Below are 19,712 nucleotides of genomic sequence, written 5' to 3' on the forward strand. Positions count from 1 at the left end.
TGGCGGTGCTCCAAGCAGGTGGTGCGGTGGCGGTGGTGGTGCTCCAGACAGGAGCAGCGCTTGCCATAGTGGTGGTGGCAGTGGAGTGTCCAGCGGCACTCGGACTTGGGGTGGTGTAGTGGTGTCCGGCTTGGCTTGGAATGCAGGTGGCCGTGCAGTGGTATGCAGCAGAAGTCGGTAGTGAGGTGTAGCGAGTCAGTGGTGGCACTGTTGGAAATGACACCACTGACTGCTGCACATACCGATTCTGCTGCATAGCCTGCAAGTAAGCATTGTTGCAGGCCTGTAACACACTCAGCTGCTGCTCAGGACTAAGGTGTTCCGCCATGCACTGTTCAATTTTACTAAAGAAATGGTGCGCGCGCTGGTCTGTTGAGGTCGGCCTCCAGCCGGTCAAGGCGCTGGCCGGAAGAGTGGAAGAGGTGTTCCATGTGGTTAAAACCACGTACCATTAGTGAACAAACACTTTCCATTTTTGGACAGCGCTTTGAGGCTGGCATGAAACGCCTCGCTCAAGTGCATGAACTCGGGCAAGACAGGCCTGTCCGAGGCCCTCTGCCGCTGGCGGGTAGTACCCGCATAACCAGTGGCAGAGACCTGGGACAGGGGAACACCTGATTTACCAGCTTCCTGGTCACCAGCTGTCTGTGTTGCTGATCTGCAAGATGCTTCCTGGCTGTCGGATGGCTGGGATGGGTCTGAGGTGGTTCGATGAAGGACCGCTCCATTGACAGGTTGCAGGGTGCTGCTCCAGGTGCTGTGGAAAGAAAGGAAATACATTACTATCATGCATTTACAAGAAGCATCAGTTGTGGAATAGAAAAGGACAGGTTAAAAAAATTAAACTTACGCTCTGCTGGCAAGGACCTGTCTCAGGAACGCCAGCTCACGATAATAACGATATTTTCTCCTGGTCCTTGCAGCTGAACCACTGTGAACCTGTCCCTCAGCACGAACATCAGTGTTGAAGCGGTCCTTCATCGAGCGCCAAAGTGTGCGGACTTTGTTCACTGTTGGAGAAACAAAAAAAAAACATTATGCAATGCACTGGTGCCAACATCATTATCAGCACACAAACCTGAGTGAACTTTCCAAACATTCAATGTGGCCTCACAAAATAATTCTGTACAAAAAACAGTCACTGTAGATCCTGAGGGCACAAGTGTGTTTGATGCAAGAATATATCTTGCAACAAACACAGCAGCACCTTAAAAACCAAGAGTGCAAACAGAATCAAGACAGCAGTCCAATAGATAAAGCAATCACTGTTGATCATGGGGGCACAAGTGTGTTTGATGCAAGAATATATCTTGCAACAAACACAGCAGCACCTTAAAAACCAAGAGTGCAAACAGAATCAAGACAGCAGTCCAATAGACAAAGCAATCACTGTTGATCATGGGGGCACAAGTGTGTTTGATGCAAGAATATATCTTGCAACAAACACACCTGTACCATCATGACCAAGAGTCAATGTGGCCTCACAGGGCAGGTTTTTACTTACTGAACGCCTTTTTGGAAGCTGCAGAGGCGCTGTCCCAGCCATCCATCAGCGCTGCGGCCACCTCATTCCAGAGCTGCCGGGTCACCATTGTGTCTTGGTACTGCTGGTCACGGCTGTCCCACAATGGAATACGCTTCTCAACAAGGTGGATCAGGTGCTCGTTGTCGATGTACACATCTTCATCCTGTTGTGGAACCGAGAACGAACCAAAAAAATTATAATCTTGGAAATTTGGGAGAATTAAAAAGATAGAAAAAGAAACAGAGAGGAAGCAAGATAGAAGATGAAAATAAAGACAGAAAAAAAAAAAAAAATAAACCAACAAAGGAATAATGAAAGACTATATACGTACATTATGTCTCCTCGCCGCGACTTGGCTACGCTGCTCCCGCTCAGGCTGCTCCCGCTCAGGCTGCTCCTGCTCTTCAGCCTCACTTGCCGTGTACGATGTCTGTAAAGAAAAATTTTTTTTTTTACACATTTCTAGATGCAGCAGCTATACTTAGCCAAAGGCAGAAAGATTCTCACCTCATGATCTGCTTGGGCCAGTTCTTGCTGGGATGGCGAATAGACAGATTCAGAAGAAGACATGCTGAAATTTAAACAGAAAAACAACATTAGTACATAATAAATTGTACAGGACACACATACATTGTGTTGCAGAATACTCACATTTTGGCTGCTGAAGCTTGAATCCAAGGCTATTGTCTGCTCTTCTATCCAAGGCTGTCTGTAGCTGCTCTTCTCTTGCTGTTTGTAGCCGCGACATCTTCAAGGCTGTAGTGGTGTGGCCCTGAAGACACCTTCCTTTATGTTTACTCCTCCCAAACAATGTTGCTTGTTTAGGGGGAGGGTTAAAAAAGTGTCTAGACATTCCTTACTCAAATCCCGTGCGCGCAACAAGCGCTGGCGTGCGCACATCCAAGCGCACGCCAGCTTACCCATAGACTGTAATACTATCTTTTTGCGCATACCGTGCGCTCACGTGCGCGCGCGATTTTTTAACGATGTTGGGTGGAACAAAAAATGAAACATGTAGCATACGGCGCGTCTGGGCGCACACCTGGAAAATGCACAGCGCGCGCAAACGCTGATGAGCACGTGCAATCACTAAACACTGCGCACGCTATGTTACAGATAGGGGAACATTGCGCGTGCGCCTGATAGTGCACAATGCGCTGCGCGATAAAACGCTAGTGTGAAACCAGCCTAAGAGGAGCACAAGGTAGCTCAGAGCAACACTCAGGTACTGGGTGGAGCAGAGCGAAAGACACAATAAGGGTACAGTCGTGGCCAAAAGTATTGACACCCCTGCAATGACTCTGGCCACTAGATGGAGCCAGAAACAATGAAAATCTACGGCAGAAACTGAACATTATGGATATTCTCAGCAAATCAGTGTATATACAGTTGTGGCCAAAAGTATTGACAACCCTGCAATTCTGTCAGATAATACTCAATTTCTTCCTGAAAATGATTGCAAACACAAATTCTTTGGTATTATTATCTTCATTTAATTTATCTTAAATGAAAAAACACAAAAAGAATTGTCCTAAAGCCAAATTGGATATAATTCCACACCAAACATAAAAAAGAGGGTGGACAAAAGTATTGGCACTGTTCGAAAAATCATGTGATGCTTCTCTAATTTGTGTAATTAACAGCACCTGTAACTTACCTGTGGCACCTAACAGGTGTTGGCAATAACTAAATCACACTTGCAGCCAGTTGACATGGATTAAAGTTGACTCAACCTCTGTCCTGTGTCCTTGTGTGTACCACATTGAGCATAGAGAAAAGAAAGAAGACCAAAGAACTGTCTGAGGACTTGAGAAACCAAATTGTGAGGAAGCATGAGCAATCTCAAGGCTACAAGTCCATCTCCAAAGACCTGAATGTTCCTGTGTCAACCGTGCGCAGTGTCATCAAGAAGTTTAAAGCCCATGGCACTGTGGCTAACCTCCCTAGATGTGGACGGAAAAGAAAAATTGACAAGAGATTTCAATGCAAGATTGTGCGGATGTTGGATAAAGAACCTCGACTAACATCCAAACAAGTTTAAGCTGCCCTGCAGTCTGAGGGTGCAACAGTGTCAACCCGTAGTATCCGTCGGCGTCTGAATGAAAAGGGACTGTATGGTAGGAGACCCAGGAAGACCCCACTTCTTACCCCGAGACATAAAAAGTTTGCCAAAACTTACCTGAAAAAGCCTAAAACGTTTTGGAAGAATGTTCTCTGGTCAGATGAGACAAAAGTAGAGCTTTTTGGGCAAAGGCATCAACGTAGAGTTTACAGGAGAAAAAAGAGGCATTCAAAGAAAAGAACACGGTCCCTACAGTCAAACATGGCGGAGGTTCCCTGATGTTTTGGGGTTGCTTTGCTGCCTCTGGCACTGGACTGCTTGACCGTGTGCATGGCATAATGAAGTCTGAAGACTACCAACAAATTTTGCAGCATAATGTCGGGCCCAGTGTGAGAAAGCTGGGTCTCCCTCAGAGGTCATGGGTCTTCTAGCAGGACAATGACCCAAAACACACTTCAAAAAGCAGTAGAAAATGGTTTGAGAGAAAGCACTGGAGACTTCTAAGGTGCCCAGCAATGAGTCCAGACCTGAATCCCATAGAACACCTGTGGAGAGACCTAAAAATGGCAGTTTGGAGAAGGCACCCTTCAAATATCAGGGACCTGGAGCAGTTTGCCAAAGAAGAATGGTCTAAAATTCCAGCAGAGCATTGTAAGAAACTCATTGATGGTTACCGGAAGCGGTTGGTCGCTGTTATTTTGGCTAAAGGTTGTGCAACCAAGTATTAGGCTGCGGGTACCAATACTTTTGTCTGGCCCATTTTTGGAGTTTTGTGTGAAATGATCAATGTTTTGCTTCATTCTCTTTTGTGTTTTTTCATTTACGACAAATTAAATGAAGATAATAATACCAAAGAATTTGTGTTTGCAATCATTTTCAGGAAGAAACTGAGTATTATCTGACAGAATTGCAGGGGTGTCAATACTTTTGTCTACAACTGTATGTGCACATGTTGCGGATCCGCTGCAGATTGGCTAGTGATTTACAGTGCAATGTTATTCTATGTGGAAAATAAAAACGCTGTGCACATGCTGTGGAAAAATTCACGCGGAAACACAGCAGTTTATTTTCTGCAGCATGTCAATTCTTTGTGCGGATTCTGCAGCGTTTTTACACCCTTTCCATTATAGGAATCCGCAGGCGTAAAAACGCATGCCAAATCTGAACAAAATTCGCAGGAAACCTGCAGGAAATCCGCATAGAAAACGTGCAGATTTTTACCTGCCGATTCTGCCAAAATATGCAGATTCCGCACGGAAAATTCCGCACAGCAATCCACAACGTGTGCACATACTGTACCCTAAGAATGACGGTGCTTAGAAGCCATGCAAGTAGCCAGCATAACACTGCTCATTAAATGAGTTTTCTAGTGATTTGTAAAGCTGCTACCCAGATGTCTTCTATAAATGTGGTGTCTTATGGAATCATAATTGTAACCACAGGCTACCCAAGCCTGGCAGCAAAATTGTTCTCTAGGTAAGAGATCATTATTATGTAGCAAAGTGTCTATGTCTACTGTGTTGGTGTATTTGGGTGTATTTGGGTAGATTTGTCAGAAAACCTTTACGGTATTTTCTTTTCATAATCAACTTTTTCTGTGTAATATAAATAAAATACTCTCACAATGTGGCCATTGATTGCAAACAAGATATTGTTATTTTGCACACACGGGTAACAATAAAAGGCTGTTACTTAACAAAGCTAACTTCTTCCCATTTCATTCTGTTAGCAATGGCACCACATGGAAGAGAAATCTAACAAGATGTGAGAAAGAAAATAATTTCTTTACACAAGAAATGTGAAGTTTCTAAAAAAAATCTTCAAAGCTTCACTTATCAGTCAAAATCATGTAGCAAAAGTGATACTAAAATTTAACAAAGATGGAACTGCAACCATCTCACAGGAATGTCCAGACAACCACAGAAGTTAACACTTAAACAGACACATCTTCTGATGAGAAGGGTTGAAGAAAAGCAACATGCAAATTCACTGCAGGTAGCTAAAGAAAAAGCCAAACTGTGGTGTTTCCCATGACAAAATACAGTATACAGTTTAGAGGAATGGTATCCATAAAGGAAGCCTCTCCTATATCCCCTGTGAGAAGACACAGCATTGTCTTAATTAATTAACCAGATGTTTATTTTTTAGCAAGTCAGGAAGAATAGACTGGTATCTATATGTTGACTTTTGAATTTATGGGTTTTATTCTGGTTGGTCAAAAAAACAGACTTTTGCTCGTGCAAGCCTGTAATATTGACTTGTAAGTTGACATTTGATGTAACATATTGTGCTCTTATCCTTAATGACTAGTGATGTTTAATGATATGCCAGTTACACATTTTCCAGGCCACCTAGTTTGGACACATCTAAGGCCACTGTTGACTTTCTGAAGAACAGGGTGAAAGTGATTAAATGTCAAAATTTTGGAAATTATTCTTCTGTTCTGTGAGATATTGCTTAAAAGCTTACTTTTCAAAGGTGACATGTACTCATTTATACTGAGCACTATATATATATATATATATATATATATATACACACAGTGAACATGTTTTTGTGTTTGCGTATTGAGAATCCTTATGTTTGCTCACTAGTACAGTTTGCAACGATCATTCACAAATATGCACACATGTATGTGGCATACATAATATGTATATGTGCATATACAGTACGTTATGTAATATGTAATGAATTCAGCAACAACATTATAGCCCCGCTTCACCATTTACAGGGTTTTTTTTAAGTCACTTTACTTTTTTTTGTAGTATTAGTTCCAATTTTAGGTGCCAAATTCGTCAAAATGACACACATAATTCATGAATTTAGTGCAAAGTCAAGAATTGACTTTTTTATGCTTTGAACTGTTTTTGCGACTTTGTTTGCTTAAAGTCACCTGCTGCCAAAAAAATGCTCAAAATCTTGGCATACTCAAAACTATGGGTGGAGGAGAGTGAAGTTGCGCCAAATTTTGAAAAGTTTTTAAAGAGTCATAATTTGCTAATCAGGAGAAGCATATGGAATTGCTAGACTCCGACCTCAGGCCTTAATAACAGTCAAGGTGTGCAAGTGCGTGAATATGTAATATGCAAAATGTGAACTATATTTAAGAGCTTGTCCAGGATTTAGATGCTGATAATCTATCTTGTGTTGTGGCCATTCTTGAGTATTGCAACTCAGATCATAGTCGCTTCAAAAGGAACTAAGCTGCAGCACACAAGAACAGCTACTACACACTGTACGGAGCTGTGGCATTTATTGCTGGTGATGACTAAAGGTACTGTCACACTTAGCGATGCACCAGAGATCCCGACCAGTGATATGACGAGATCAGGATCGCTGGTGCATCGCTAAGTGGTCGCTAGTGAGCTGCCACACAGGCAGATCTCACCAGCGACATCGCAGGGGTCGCTACTTACCTGTCACACTAGGCGATCCTGACGTCCTCCCGCCTGGCTCCACGCTCGTCGCTCGTCGTCACAGCAGGAATCCCCAGCAGGAAGCTGACGGCGTGAAACAGTCCAGGACGTTCTCGCGGCGCGATCAGCGATAACCAGCGGGGGAGCGGTTCGTAGGTAAGTATCAGACATAGTGATATCGCTAGCAATATCGCTATAACGTCACAAGTTATAGCGATATTGCTAGCGATATCGCTTAGTGTGACAGGCCCTTTATTCTAAGGAGTCTTCGACAGCCCGTTTTAACATTAGCATCTTAACTTTAAAGGTAATATATGGAGTATCCTATGTATATTATAAGAGATTCCTATCAAAGTAAATTACAAGCTAATACAAAAATTGGGAAAAAAACCTCAATTATGGAACATTTATCTAAATTTTTACCTTTAATGTTAACTTTTCACAGCATTTTTGAAGTGTGAAAACTTCAACAGAAGTTACAATGGACAGTCACAGGAGGCATAGATCAAATAGCAGCCACAGAAATAATCCAGGTGAGTGAAAATATAGGATAATAATGTGACACTGCATTCTACTTGTCTGTACTGTATTTGTCTTAGTAGATTCCATGTTAATACAGCAAATGTTATTAAGTGCACTGATGTATCTCCATTGTGCAAGAGTATGCTGTACATTCCTTGAAATTAAGGTGCGTGAAGGGAGTTGAGTGTAAGATGGGAGGGAGCAAGAAATGTCACATAAGAGCTGAAAAAAAGCGGGGAGGAAGCACAGAACCAGCCATGACAGCACACCTACTCGTTCTGCGCTTCTTCACAGCTCTTATGTGACATGAGCCCCAATAGAATAGGACAGCAGAGTGAGGGGGAGATGGAATAGTAAATGTGCAGACAGATAAAAGTTGATCAGAAGGCTGGCTTGCGTGAGGAGCAAAAGGTAAATGGGGAAGGAGGAGAGGAATGTTTCTAGTTAATTGTTTAAACCATACTTATAACAAATTGATAGCTATAACAGTAATCCTGAATGAGATGCTATTCATCGGCTAATTCACTTGTCCGTCATGTCAGGAAGTTTAAAAGGATAATAAATGCGGGCAATACCGGCAAAGTGCGCGTCAGGGTCTCCTGTAATGTCATGCAGTATAGGGATAGTTTCAATGAAGAGATAGCCAGCAATCACCCTATGATCATTCTACTCAGATAGGGTGAAACTAATGAAGCGAGAATCAGATTGGCAGACAATCGGCTGTCCTGCTGCAGCTCTGGTGGATGGAGCACAGCACTTCATATCAATGTGGAGCAATAACCTCAGTATAATCACCTGTTAACATGGTTCAGTGCTTCTAATGTAGCAATGGAATTTACAGAATGTCACAGCAGAGTTGGCATAGAATACGGTCTGTGCACACTCCACCCTTCACCGCTGATCGCTAGAGTGACTACTCAGTAATTGCACCCTTATCTGCTTGTTCCTGCCAATTATCTATATAACTATGCAACAACGCCCATACAGTGCAATTAATTCACCATCTTGTTCTCTATAATAATAAAGTTATACAATGTTTAATAATTCTATTCCTACCATTACCACTTTATGGAGGATGGTATGACCCCATTCACAAGGCGTATAGCATATCACTGATAGCATTTGATCAGCGTATTCTTTATAATCAATACATTCTGGTCACACTAATGTATAATTAACATAACAACTTGAGCACTGTTATAATTCATCCTATTAAAAAATGTAGCTTACATAGGATACTTATTATAACAACTAGCTCTCCTTAATAATACAGTTTGCACTAACTTCAAGCCAGTATATAGATTTGAAACCAGAGGTTTACATACACTAAATAAAAAGACACATATGCATGTTTTTCTCATTACGTAACATGAAATCAGAATAAAGCTTTCCCGTTTTACGTCAATTAGGATTACCATAATCATTAATATTTGCCCAATGCCAGAATAATGAGAGAGAGTGTTAGGCGTCAGGTTCCTGTTGCTGTACAGCAGGAATCCCGAGCCTTGCTTCTGGCAGTCCCCCATTCCTCTCCAGCCGCAGAGGAGGCTGCTCAGCAGACTCTTTGGTCCCAGTGCTCTGCCCAGACTAGCTCCGTGGGTTTGGTTGCTGCTGCCACCTCTGGTCCAGCTGTAGCAACGCATGCTGGTCAGTAGCGAGCTACTCCAGGGACTAAGTCCTCCTTTCAGTCCACTGAGCATGCCCGTGGGACAATCTCTCATTGGAAATCAGAGGTTACATGCTCAGGTCCTTCTCCAGCTCGGATTGGACCATCAGAAAGGTCAGGTAGGTCCCGGAAGGACGTGGCTATAAAAGGTTCGCATGGCCGCTCAGCCATGCGCTAGTATAGACTGCATTACCAGACTATGAGGAGTGAATGTTGTATGAAAGTGTGAATGTCTCTGGTGACTGACTCATTTGAAACCCCTACCCTTGGTACGCATTGTGTTGTGCAGCCTAGCCTGTTAAGCGCCCAGGCTTAGGTGTAGGTAGAGGCAGAGTCTGAGACTGACATCAGTGTCCACCGGTGGCCCTGCACGCCACGGTGCACGTGCTCGACACTCCACCATAGTCAGCATCTATAGTGGCGTCCGCAGGTGCGACGCCGCGTGCTCAGTAGGTCTAGAGGGACTCGGACCTCGTGTCCTTGGGGCTGAGTTCTGTGACTGCATACTGTGCGCTCTCTTGCCGAGTGCTGTGATTTTAACAGGCTCCGGGCATTTATGTTCAGCAGTGGCGCGGATCTGTGTCATAACAGAGTTCGCTTCTGTTCACACTGGGTGACGTTAACCAACGTGTGACCTCTTGTATACCGCTTTATACTTCCACCATTACTAAGCAGCAGTTTACCACCCCTGCACGGTGGATGCCAGGCTGCGAACGCACCTTACTATTATTTTATTATTTGGTGTGTTCCGCCAGCCCTAACAGAGAGAGAATGTTTAATCCTTTCTAACGTTGGGCATAATACTCCCACGTCGGAATACCTCCCTTTGACGTGTACTTCGGTGCTGAGCCCACATCTTTTCCGGCACATGTCAGCTATTTTGAATAGCTGACATGTGCCTCTAACAGCTGCGGGTGGAATCGTAATCTACCTGCGGCTGTTAACCTGTTAAATTCTGCTGTAAATCTCTGACAGCTTCATTTAACTTGCGCTTCCGCCCATTGGTGACCTCGTCAAGTAATTGTGGGTCACCGATGGGTTGGCATGACAACCAGAGGTCTCCAGCAGACCTCTATGGTTGTCATAGCCTGATTGCTATGAGTGCCGCCCGATGTTCGGCGCTCATAGCAAGTCAGCTTTTCTGCTACATACAGGCGATCTGCTCATCGCCTGTATGTAGCAGAGCCGATTGGACAACTGCAACTTCTAGTCTCCCATGGAGACTATTGAAGAGTGCAAAAAGTACAAAAAAATATTTTTAGAAATATGAAAAAATAAGAAATATAAAAGTTCAAATCACCCACCTTTCGCCCCATTCAAAATAAAACCATAAAAAAATCAAACATACACATATTTGGTATTGTCTTGTTCAGAATCACTCGATCTATCAATATAAAAGAAAATTAACCCGATCGCTAAACAGCGTAATGAGATAAAAAGTCAAACCGCCAGAATTACTTTTTTTGGTCGCAGCTACATTACAAAAAAATGCAATAACGGGTGATCAAAATGTACCAAAATGGTATCAATAAAAACATAAGTTTGGTGCGCAAAAAATAAGCCCTTGACCTGCCCCAAATCACGAAAAGTGGAGACGCTACAAGTCTCGGAAAATGGCTCTTTTTTATACCAAAGTTTAGATTTTTTTTTCACCACTTAAATAAAAAATAACCTAGACATATTTGGTGTCTATGAACTCGTAATGACCTGGAGAATCATAATAGCAGGTCATTTTGAGCATTTAGTGAACATGGTAAAAAAAAGTAGTTGATTTCACTGAGGTTGTGGCAGAAATGCCACTCTGGCACAACATATATTTCCCTTCTCTACGAGAACATCCCCGCTCTACTTTCTGGAGCTCCAGAAATGTATTGAAAGTGAAAGATTTATATAATCAAAATATTCTAATGTTTTTTTGAACAGATACAAACTCAGTACACAGTTCCAAGAGCTCAGTTCTTCAGGTACCTACAACTTAGGTCAGCGATCCAATCCCACATAGGTACAGGCACGCAGATGTCTTCTCTCCCACTGATTGACATACTTAAAGAGAATCTGTCACCCATATTTAGTGATATCATGTAAAGAAATCACTAAATTGTGCGTCCCATAAGGATTTTATTAGGGCTTTTGACTCCCCCCGACCCCGCATCTTTGAGGCATAAATACCTTTTTTAGCTTGTTTGGGATGCATGCAAATAGCCGCGGTCCGGTCCGATGGGCGTGGCTTAGTAGTCTTCTGCCCCCCCCCCACTTCCTCGGCTTGATTCACGTAATCTTCGTCTGTGAATACCACAGACGCCGTTGGTTTCCGCGCTTGTGCAATGTAAAGGCCCCCGGCGCCTGCTCAGTATGCTTTGCCCAACTGCGGGCGAAGCATATTATCGCTACTGCGCAAGCACTGTATATTCCACCGCGGTCTATGCCCCGGAAGTCTTCACATGCAGGACACACTTCCGTGGCATAGACCGCACTGGAAAATACCTGGGGCTGCTATATACGTGGTACATTAGGACTTACCTGGGTAAGAATCTCCCCATCTTCTTTTGCACTTCCACACTTTTTTGTTATGTGTTATTTTTGGTTCTCTGGAGTGATTTAGATTTTTTGCAAACTGACTATAGATACTTGTGCACTTTTTACACTCCCTTTTTTCACTCCCTTGTTATAGTATGCTCATTTTGAGTATTTGCACATATTAACACTTTTTAGGTGTTTATAATTTATACATTGGGGTTATGATAGACCCGGTCCTTTAAATTGATACTATGTACCACTTAATGTATCATTGTTCATGCCCTTTTGCAATAATATCCATTAAATATTTTTAATGTGTATTTTATATAATATTTTTTATGTAATAAAATAAAATTATAATTTTCTGATATCTTGTAAACAGCCTTGTGTACTCTTTCTTCTCTGGTTTGGTATACTGATTTTGAGTATTGCTGTTGCCTTATACGGCGGTATTATAACATTTGTTTCTTTTAGTGTTATGTGTATTGAAGAACATAGGAAAAAGTACAGGGAAAGTGAAGAATGTGGACTGCATGGAACCCTATGCTAATGTTGTATCGAATAAGGATGTGCTGCGGAAAAAAAGAAGTGAAATTTTATGTTTTAAGTTGCAACTGGACTGTGTCTCTGTTTGTGCGCAAATGACCAGAGGGAGTTGTCATGATCCAGGCAGGTTTTGAATAAGTAACTTTTTTTTTCCTTTGAGATGGTTGCTTGGAGTTGGTTTTGCCCCCCGGTGGCCATTAGGGTTATTACACAGTGGTGTCTTTTGTTCTAGTTTGCCCCCGGTGGTGGTGAGCTTTATTGCACGGGAATCTCTAACAGGTGTGAGACTCTGGCTCCTAACTATAAAGGTGTGTCAGGTGTTCTCACTCACGGTTGGTGATATTGGTGTTTTCCAACCATCCTTGGTGAAGGAAGGAGCTAGAGAGAGTTCTTGGCAGCTCAGTCAGAATCCTGGAGTGGCAGCTATGGTGTCAGCGAGGAGTTCTGGCAAAGCTTGGAGGAGTGGCAGCTATGGTGTCAGCAAGGAGTTCTTGTAAAGCATGATGGAGTGGCAGCTATGGTGTCAGCGAGGAGTTCTTGCAAAGCTTGGTGGAGTGGCAGCTATGGTGTCAGCGAGGAGTTCTTGCAAAGCTTGGTGGAGTGGCAGCTATGGTGAAAGCTGCACTCAGATGCTGGACTCTGTTGCTGGAAAGCTGCACTCAGATGCTGGATAGGTGCACTCAGATGCTGGACTCTGTTGCTGTAAAGCTGCACTCGGATGCTGGACTCTGTTGCTGGAAAGCTGCACTCGGATGCTGGACTCTGTTGCTGGAAAGCTGCACTCGGATGCTGGACTCTGTTGCTGGAAAGCTGCACTCAGGTGTCGGACTCTGTTGCTTGGAGCATTAGCAACAGAGCAAAGCTAAGTGGTGTTTCCCTGTTTGTCACTTTCCTCAATGTGTGTTTTAGTGCAGTGGTGGGATTAGTTTCTGCACCGTCCACTTCACTAGTAAGGGATTGGTTCAGGGCGAGCTAGGGATTTCAGGTATCCTGATCGGCGCCCAGTGCGGAACCAGCCTAGGGATCGATAGGAGTGTAGAGACACTAGACTTGGGAGTGCAGGAGGTCTCCATGTCCCCGTTCCCTATCGCAGGGCCACCATTGTAATTGTTTCCCCTTCCCCCGTGTCTTGTTGTTTTAGTTACCGGCCTGCGGGTCGTGTCACACAGGACAGTTACACGTGCCGTGTCTTGTTGTTTTAGTTACTGACCTGCGGGTCATGTCACACAGGACGGGTTCACGTGACATTATCACCAACCTTACATCTTTTGTTTCTGGTAGGCCTTTGGCCAAGTTCAGGCCGGTGAGTCATTGCTGCTGGGCCTCACTGAGGTGAGTGAGGAGCTGCATGGTGTGTTGAAGCAGTTCCAGCAGCAGTTATCAGGGTCTGGGGCCTTCCCTCTGGCTCAACCAGAAAATCAAATTGCGGCTCTTGCAAAGAAGCCCCCAGAGACCCTGCTGGTGAGTGGGACTTGCTCATGTATGCGGACACACCGAGGCAGGGTGGGGGAGTGGGTGTCCCCATGGTGCTGCCTGGTATTCCCCGAGGTGAAGGGGTACGTCCCTGTGGTGGGTGGATTTGTGTTATAGTCCGCGGTGCTCACGCCAAACCTTCCATACCACCGAAGAAGCCGCCCCCTCCTGGTCGTGTGGAGGAAGGCGACCAGGGAGTGTATATTTCCTCCATATCCCCGTCCCTTTCTCCTCCAGTTGTGGCTGCAGGGGTGCTGCCAGGGAGTAGGGGCAAGTCTCAACCCTCGCCATTAGCCAATCCAGAGAGGCGCAGGCCTCGTAGTAGGAGGGGTTGGAGGGTGGTGTTTCCTTTGGTGAATAGTGGGGGTGTGAGTGTGGTGACACAGGGGGATGCCTCTGTTGTTAGTTCCAGTAAAAGTTCACAGTATTTGACAAAGTAATGAGTTGGAACTACTAACACAGGAAAAGAAATATGATGTCATTGGAATCACTGAAACTTGGCAGGACAATACACATGATTGGAATACAAGACTAGAAGGATACAACTTATTTGCAAGAAACAGACCTGATAAACGAGGAGGAGGTGTCGCATTGTATGTTAGAAACGCGTATATCTGCACAGAGATTGAAGCTTCAGAGACTGGGAGTTCTGTGGAAACTGTTTGGGTAAGAATACAAGGACAGAACAATGGAAAGGACACCATTGTAGGCATTTACTACAGGCCGCCTGTGCAAGCTGAAGATATGGATGAACTCTTTATGCATCAAATGGCCAAGTTCTCCAAAAAATATGACATAGTTGTCATGGGAGATTTCAACTATCCAGACATTTGTTGGGAATCTCTCTCAGGCAAAACTAACAGGTCAAGGAAATTCTTATCCTCTCTTGCTGACAACTTTATCTTCCAAAAGGTAAGGGAGAAAACAAGGGGAACTGCTACCTTGGATCTAATCCTTATAAACAGGGAGGAAATGGTTGAGGAGGTAAAAGTGGCTGGGACCCTAGGAGGTAGCGACCATGCTATTTTAGAATTTTGGATAACTAGAGGCGGAAGACCTGTGAAGACTCAGACGTCAAGGTTAGATTTCAGAAAGCCAGATTTTAAGGGATTCAGAAAGAGAATTGGAGGGATCCAATGGCTGGATATCCTTAAAGACAAAAATGTCCAGGAAGGATGGGAAATCTTGAAAAATGAAATTCTCAAAGCACAGTTGTTAACAATTCCGAAAAGAGGGAAGAATAGGAAGCATTTAAGGAAACCAGGATGGATGAACACAGAACTTAAGCACATGCTAAAAAGGAAGAAAAAAATGTTTATAAAATGGAAAGAGGGAGGCATATCTAAAGAAGAATATAATGCTGTCTGCAGAACCTGCAGGGCACAAATCAGATTTTCTAAAGCTGAAAATGAATTGAGGCTTGCAAGAGATGTCAAAAGCAATAATAAAGGATTTTGGGGATATGTCAAAAGTAAAAGAAAGATGCTATAGGATTTTTACAGGATGAAAATGATGAAATGGTAAGACAGGATGTTGAGAAGGCTGAACTTTTAAATTCCTATTTTGCATCTGTTTTCTCTCAGAAAGGAAATGTAACATCAACTGTTATTCACTGTCCTATTAAGGGAATAGAAGAATCCAGGATATCTATAAACAGAAAGATAGTGTGGAAACACTTAGCTAACCTAAATGAATTCAAGTCTCCAGGTCCAGATGAATTACACCCCAGAGTACTGAAGGAGATAGCAGAAGAAATTTTTGAACCCCTCTCCATAATCTTTGAAAATTCTTGGAGAACAGGAGAAGTGCCAGAAGACTGGAGAAGAGCAAATTTTGTTCCTATCTTCAAAAAGGGGAAGAAGGTGGACCCAGGCAACTATAGGCCGGTGAGTCTGACTTCTATACCAGGAAAGATCTTTGAACAAATTATTAAACAACATGTATGTCAATACCTGGATAAGAATGAAGTGATTAAACAGAGTCAGCATGGGTTTGTAACTAATAAGTCATGTCAGACTAACTTAATTTCCTTCTATGAAGGTATCACTGATTGGGTGGATCAAGGAAATGCTGTAGATATAGTATATCTTGACTTCAGCAAAGCATTTGACAATGTCTCTCATACAATCCTTATTGAAAAAATGACTAAGTATGGAATGGACAAGGCAACTGTTAGGTGGATTCATAACTGGCTTAGTGATCGGACCCAAAGAGTGGTCGTAAATGGCTGCACATCCAGTTGGAAGAATGTCTCAAGTGGGGTACCACAGGGCTCTGTCCTGGGCCCTGTATTGTTCAACATCTTTATCAACGATTTAGATGAAGGAATTGAGGGTAAACTGATTAAATTTGCTGATGACACAAAGCTAGGAGGGATAGCTAATACTAGAGAAGAGAGAGAGAGGATTCAAAAAGATTTAAATAAACTGGAGAAGTGGGCAGCAACTAACAGAATGGTTTTTAACAGGGAGAAATGCAAAGTACTACATCTGGGCAATAAAAATGAAAAAAGCATATATAGAATGGGAGGAATAGGGCTAAGTGACAGCACATGTGAAAAAGACTTGGGTATACTAATAGATCACAGACTGAATATGAGTCAACAGTGTGATGCAGCAGCAAAAAAGGCAAATGCAATTCTAGGATGTATTAACAGAAGCATACAGTCTAGATCACGTGAAGTCATTATTTCCCTCTACTCCTCTTTGGTCAGACCTCATCTGGAATATTGTGTCCAGTTTTGGGCACCACATTTTAAAAAAGACATCAACAAACTGGAGCAAGTTCAGAAAAGAGCGACCAGAATGGTGACCGGTCTGCAAACCCTGTCTTATGAGGAAAGGTTGCAGGATTTGGGAATGTTTAGTTTGCAAAAGAGAAGACTGAGAGGAGACTTAATAGCTGTCTACAAATATCTAAAGGGCTGTCACATTGTAGAAGGATCAACTTTATTCTCATTTGCACAAGGAAAGACTAGAAGCAATGGGATGAAACTGAATGGGAGGAGACACAGATTAGATATTAGAAAAAACTTTTTGACAGTTAGAGTGATCAATGAGTGGAACAGGCTGCCACGAGAAGTGGTGAGTTCTCCTTCAATGGAAGTCTTCAAACAGAGGCTGGACAGACATCTGACTGGGATGATTTAGCGAATCCTGCTTTGAGCAGGGGGTTGGACCAGATGACCCAGGAGGTCCCTTCCAACTCTACGATTCTATGATTCTATGAGTGGCAATAAACGTTCTGGTCCGGACCAATGTGTGAACGAGCGTGTATGGGTGTTCACCAAATAACATCCAGTGGAAGTGTGTGCGGAGTCTTGTCTGCTTGTTTTACCTCCAAACATGCTCATACACAACTCGCTCCCCAGGACGGTGCTCTGGGGATGGGCAACGCCACCAGAACATACAGTTGTGGCCAAAAGTATTGACACCCCTGCAATTCTCTCAGATAATACTCAGTTTCTTCCTGAAAATGATTGCAAACACAAATTCTTTGGTATTATTATCTTCATTTAATTTGTCTTAAATGAAAAAACACAAAAGAGAATGAAGCAAAAAGCAAAACAGTGATCAATTCACACAAAACTCCAAAAATGGGCCAGACAAAAGTATTGGCACCCTCAGCCTAATACTTGGTTGCACAACCTTTAGCCAAAATAACTGCGACCAACCACTTCCGGTAACCATCAATGAGTTTCTTACAATGCTCTGCTGGAATTTTAGACCATTCTTCTTTGGCAAACTGCTCCAGGTCCCTGATATTTGAAGGGTGAAATTTTTAGATCTCTCCACAGGTGTTCTATGGGATTCAGGTCTGGACTCATTGCTGGCCACCTTAGAAGTCTCCAGCGCTTTCTCTCAAACCATTTTCTAGTGCTTTTTGAAGTGTGTTGTGGGTCATTGTCCTGCTGGAAGACCCATGACCTCTGAGGGAGACCCAGCTTTCTCACACTGGGCCCTACATTATGCTGCAAAATTTGTTGGTCGTCTTCAGACTTCATAATGCCATGCACACGGTCAAGCAGTGCAGTGCCAGAGGCAGCAAAGCAACCTCAAAACATCAGGGAACCTCCACCATGTTTGACTGTAGGGACCGTGTTCTTTTCTTTGAATGCCTCTTTTTTTCTCCTGTAAACTCTATGTTGATGCCTTTGCCCAAAAAGCTCTACTTTTGTCTCATCTGACCAGAGAACATTCTTCCAAAACGTTTTAGGCTTTTTCAGGTAAGTTTTGGCAAACTCCAGCCTGGCTTTTTTATGTCTCGGGGTAAGAAGCAGGGTCTTCCTGGGTCTCTTACCATACAGTCCCTTTTCATTCAGACGCCGATGGATAGTACGGGTTGACACTGTTGTACCCTCGGACTGCAGGGCAGCTTGAACTTGTTTCGATGTTAGTCGAGGTTCTTTATCCAATATCCACACAATCTTGCGTTGAAATCTCTTGTCAATTTTTCTTTTCCGTCCACATCTAGGGAGGTTAGCCACAGTGCCATGGGCTTTAAACTTCTTGATGACACTGCGCACAGTAGACACAGGAACATTCAGGTCTTTGGAGATGGACTTGTAGTCTTGAGATTGCTCATGCTTCCTCACAATTTGGTTTCTCAAGTCCTCAGACAGTTCTTTGGTCTTCTTTCTTTTCTCCATGCTCAATGTGGTACACACAAGGACACAGGACAGAGGTTGAGTCAACTTTAATCCATGTCAACTGGCTGCAAATGTGATTTAGTTATTGCCAACACCTGTTAGGTGCCACAGGTAAGTTACAGGTGCTGTTAATTACACAAATTAGAGAAGCATCACATGATTTTTTGAACAGTGCCAATACTTTTGTCCACCCTCTTATGTTTGGTGTGGAAGTATATCCAATTTGGCTTTAGGGCAATTCTTTGTGTTTTTTCATTTAAGACAAATTAAATGAAGATAATAATACCAAAGAATTTGTGTTTGCAATCATTTTCAGGAAGAAATTGAGTATTATCTGACAGAATTGCAGGGATGTCAATACTTTTGGCCACAACTGTATATACAGTGATTTGCTGAGAATATCCATAATGTTCAGTTTCTGCCGTAGATTTAAAGTTTTCATTGTTTCTGGCTCCATCTAGTGGCCAGAGTCATAACTGCAGTGTTATTGTGTGTCTTAGTTTCACTTTCCAATCTTCTTTCCCTCCAATTCACAATGTATTCTGGGAAAGCTTGCAAAGCACCCTGGTAAGTTTGCAAATCATTATGGTTTAGTCCAGCCCCCATTTCTCCCTCCAGTCCTCCATTTTCTATCAAGCTGGCATTCTGGGAACATCTCATTTCTCTTCCCCCTTGTGTCAGCATCACTGGTAGGTAATCACGCTTCCTATACTTAATTCTTATCTCTACTACCATGCTTAGTTAGCTCTCCCCTGGTTAGCTGTTAGTGCAGATAATGTATGTTATGTACAGTATATTATGTATTCCTATGAACCCAGTACTGATTGTATCTATATGTTTTACTTGTAGTTTCACCGCGCCAATATACCACCACGTTCAATAAAATACAGATTCAACTACAGTCTCCCTTATTGGACCCCCAATATAGCGGTTTAGCTGCCTGTTAAGCTACATGAAGTCTGCTTCACTTAGTGAGGACAGAACAGTAGTGTAAAGGCCACTTCATCACCTTTGTCTCACTAAAAGTACATTTACACTGAAAGATTATCTTTCATGATAATCTTGTAGTGTAAAAATGCTGTTGATTACCCAACAGACGCTCGTTCGTCAGGTGAAATGATTTTTGTGCTGCACATTTATTGATTGTTAGTGTCTGATGGATCAAGTCCATTGAGGCATGCACCTGTTCTTTCAACTTGCCATTACTGCTGCTTTCCTTGGCTTATGTGGGCACTATTAAAACGGTGGTGCGTGAACCATTCTGCTTACCATATGAATGTAGCTAAAATAGTTAATTTAGCAAATTACGGTACTTTGTCTTTCGGCTGAAAATAAAA

The 19,712-nt window shown here is 43.0% G+C and overlaps 1 protein-coding gene across 2 annotated transcripts in view; it reads left to right on the forward strand.

Moving 5' to 3' along the window:
• The window catches only part of LOC141099765 (NFX1-type zinc finger-containing protein 1-like), a 400,215-nt gene that overhangs the window by 20,380 nt on the left and 360,123 nt on the right, over nt 1-19,712 (forward strand). For both annotated transcript variants that reach the window (XM_073587803.1, XM_073587804.1), the window contains exon 2: nt 7,449-7,536. In XM_073587803.1, coding sequence (XP_073443904.1) covers nt 7,485-7,536 — 52 coding nt within the window. In that variant the 5' untranslated portion in view covers nt 7,449-7,484. The remainder of the gene's footprint in view (nt 1-7,448; nt 7,537-19,712) is intronic.

Source organism: Dendrobates tinctorius, unplaced genomic scaffold, assembly GCF_039654945.1.
Source record: "Dendrobates tinctorius isolate UK_male_01 unplaced genomic scaffold, ASM3965494v1 ptg000102l, whole genome shotgun sequence".
Lineage (NCBI taxonomy): Eukaryota > Metazoa > Chordata > Amphibia > Anura > Dendrobatidae > Dendrobates > Dendrobates tinctorius.